The sequence below is a fragment of the Gavialis gangeticus genome, unplaced genomic scaffold (assembly GCF_001723915.1).
Source record: "Gavialis gangeticus isolate Ggan-Ray unplaced genomic scaffold, GavGan_comp1, whole genome shotgun sequence".
Taxonomy (NCBI): Eukaryota; Metazoa; Chordata; order Crocodylia; family Gavialidae; genus Gavialis; species Gavialis gangeticus.
In genome coordinates this window covers 17243664-17246016 of record NW_017728995.1, presented here as the reverse complement: position 1 = coordinate 17246016, position 2353 = coordinate 17243664, and the positions used below count along the sequence as shown (strand labels likewise).

At 45.6% G+C, this 2353-nt stretch overlaps 1 protein-coding gene across 3 annotated transcripts in view; it reads right to left on the bottom strand.

Moving 5' to 3' along the window:
* Window positions 1-287: 287 nt before the first annotated feature.
* The window catches only part of MYNN (myoneurin), a 23925-nt gene continuing 21859 nt past the window's right edge, over window positions 288-2353 (bottom strand). For 2 of the 3 annotated variants that reach the window (XM_019503265.1, XM_019503267.1), the window contains exon 8: window positions 288-989. In XM_019503265.1, the coding sequence (XP_019358810.1) occupies window positions 721-989 (269 nt within the window). In that variant the 3' untranslated portion in view covers window positions 288-720. Of the gene's footprint in view, window positions 1018-2353 lie in introns of all 3 variants that reach the window. The other variant, XM_019503266.1, reaches the window with a different exon arrangement.

The following is a 2353-nucleotide window of genomic DNA, read 5'->3' as shown; positions in this document are numbered from 1 at the left end:
TTCTGAAAGTGAATCCAAGCCTTGGAAAGGACTGGCTCAAAGGTATCATGCTGTCTGGCCTCTGACTCCATCCTCAAAAGCAAATCTCCCTTGCTTGCCTTGTCAAAAGACTTGCACAAAGCTTTTGTTCTAGCCTGAACCTGGAAGTGCACACAAAGAGCTGCTTCTGGGAGATGTGTTCTCCATGAGAGTTTTGTGAACATCTTCAGCTCTCTCATGTTCCCCTCTTACCCTGGTTGTGGGAATGTGGGAAATTAAGTGTGCTGATAAAGTTGTTTTTTTTTTTTGGACAAGGCAATCCATTAGGACCACACCTCTGAGCTAAGTTCATTAAAATAAGCTAACAGCAACAACTATATGGCTTAAATGTCTGCTCACAAATGACATTGTGACACAATCAGCACAAAGCCAGGATATGTTTACTTTTTTAATAGAATTCTTAAGGCAGGTGTTACTGAACAGGACTTACCTCCTAAAAACCATCAGTGTCAACTATCAGTGACAAACCTGATGATTCTAGATTAGCAAAACTTAACGAGAAATAAAAACCAGCACTGTACTATGTAGTTGCATTACCAAGTGTCTTCACTCAGAAAAATGGAAGGAAAAAAAGTAAATCCAACTCAAAAGCATTGTTCAGGCTGTTGCTACGTTCATCTTACTAATGACCTGAATAACGTTCACAACTAGATTGCCTTGTTAGTTCCATATTGCACAGAGTTAGTACAGCTGCTGTAAGAAAATAAACTGAGGTTCTGAATATCCAGTCACAGTAGATCTCAGTAATGTTTCTGAGGAAGGAGACTGATTACCAGTTACAGGAAGCAGCATCTGATGGTCTTCTGTCCCAATGGAGAGAGGAAGTGGTAAAGACATTTCCGAAGGCTTCACGTCTATAGACTCCGACAAAGGACTCTTCTCATGTTGAATTGGTTCTTGTTCACTGAAGGAATTATCCACTGTGCTAGAATCAGGAGGATTTTCAGATCCTGAAGGGCCGGGGGGGGAAGAACAAGACTAATACATTTGTTGTAGAAGAAAAAGTAAAATGCCAACAATAAATGTGAAGAAACATTCACTAGCAACAGAAAAAAATCAGCTGAAAGGGTGAGTTGAGTGACAATACAAACCTTTTAGATTTCACAGATTTCTAGGGTCAGAAGGGGCCTATTAGATCATCGAGTCTGACCCCTTTTGTTTCTGACCCCTTGCAGAATGAGACAACTAAAGTGTTCGCAAGGCCCTGTAACAATGCCACCCTATCAAATCAAAAACAGGAACTAGGTATATCCAAAAAATCTTTTTAGAATGGTAAGCCCAGTTGGGAGCACTGTACCAGCTGTAAATCTGAGCTTGTGTGCCTCTTAATCCAGCTCAGACCAGGATTACCTCTGCCTATATAAAAAAAAATGCCATCTTCCACAGCTTATGAAAAGAACACTGGGCCTTGAAGAATTAGGAATAATTCTTGGAACGTGTATGCCTCATTTGAATGAAATCTGTCCCCCAGGGAGCTATTAGAAGGTGAGGCAGACCCATGCTGATGGGATTCAGGAAAGTGCAGCAAGCTCTGGCACAGTTTAGTCAGTCAAAAGAACAGAGCTTTAAATATTAATTCTTGCCAGCCACCTATTCCCTATTGGGCATAATGACTTCTCAGTCAGTGCTTCAGATATCACCGCAACTTGTTTTTAAAAATCTCCCCAAGTCTGCTTTAAAACCTGCTTTTTCCTTTAAAACCTGTTTTTTCTAGAGATGCACTGATACATCAGTCTATATCATACTGGCACCAATAAAAGGAAAATTGACGTTATTGGTCATCAGGGTTTTTTGGCCAATGTGGCTGATAATGTCTCAGATAAATGCTGCATGCACACGCACAGCCACAGCATGCACATGGCCGAGAGTGCAGCCCAGTAGCTTGGAGAGCAGCGTCTGTGGGGGGGCAGATCAAGGCCTCCATGGTAAGGGAGGGAGTAGGGCTGGGGCAGGCACTACCTAAACGGGGCGGCGGACAGAGTCGTGGGCAGCTTGTCAGGGGGTGGGAAGGGGAGCACACCTTGGGGAAGCAAAGGGGGCATGTGCCCCCTGGATTTGTGTGTGGGGTGGGCTACGGGCTTGGGACTGTGCCAAGCTCTTTTTTGCAAGGGAGGCTGGTCCAGGGCTGTGCTTGGGGCAGGTGGCAGCAGCCCCGGGAGTGGGGACTACAGGGTAGCCAGGGACAGAGTGGGCGGCTGGGCTGGGCGGGGAGGGGAGGACTACAGGGTGGCTACAGCGAATTTTGGGGCGGTTATAGCCCACACCATAACCACCCCCAGCACCGCCCACCCTGCCCCCGCCCACCATGACTGCA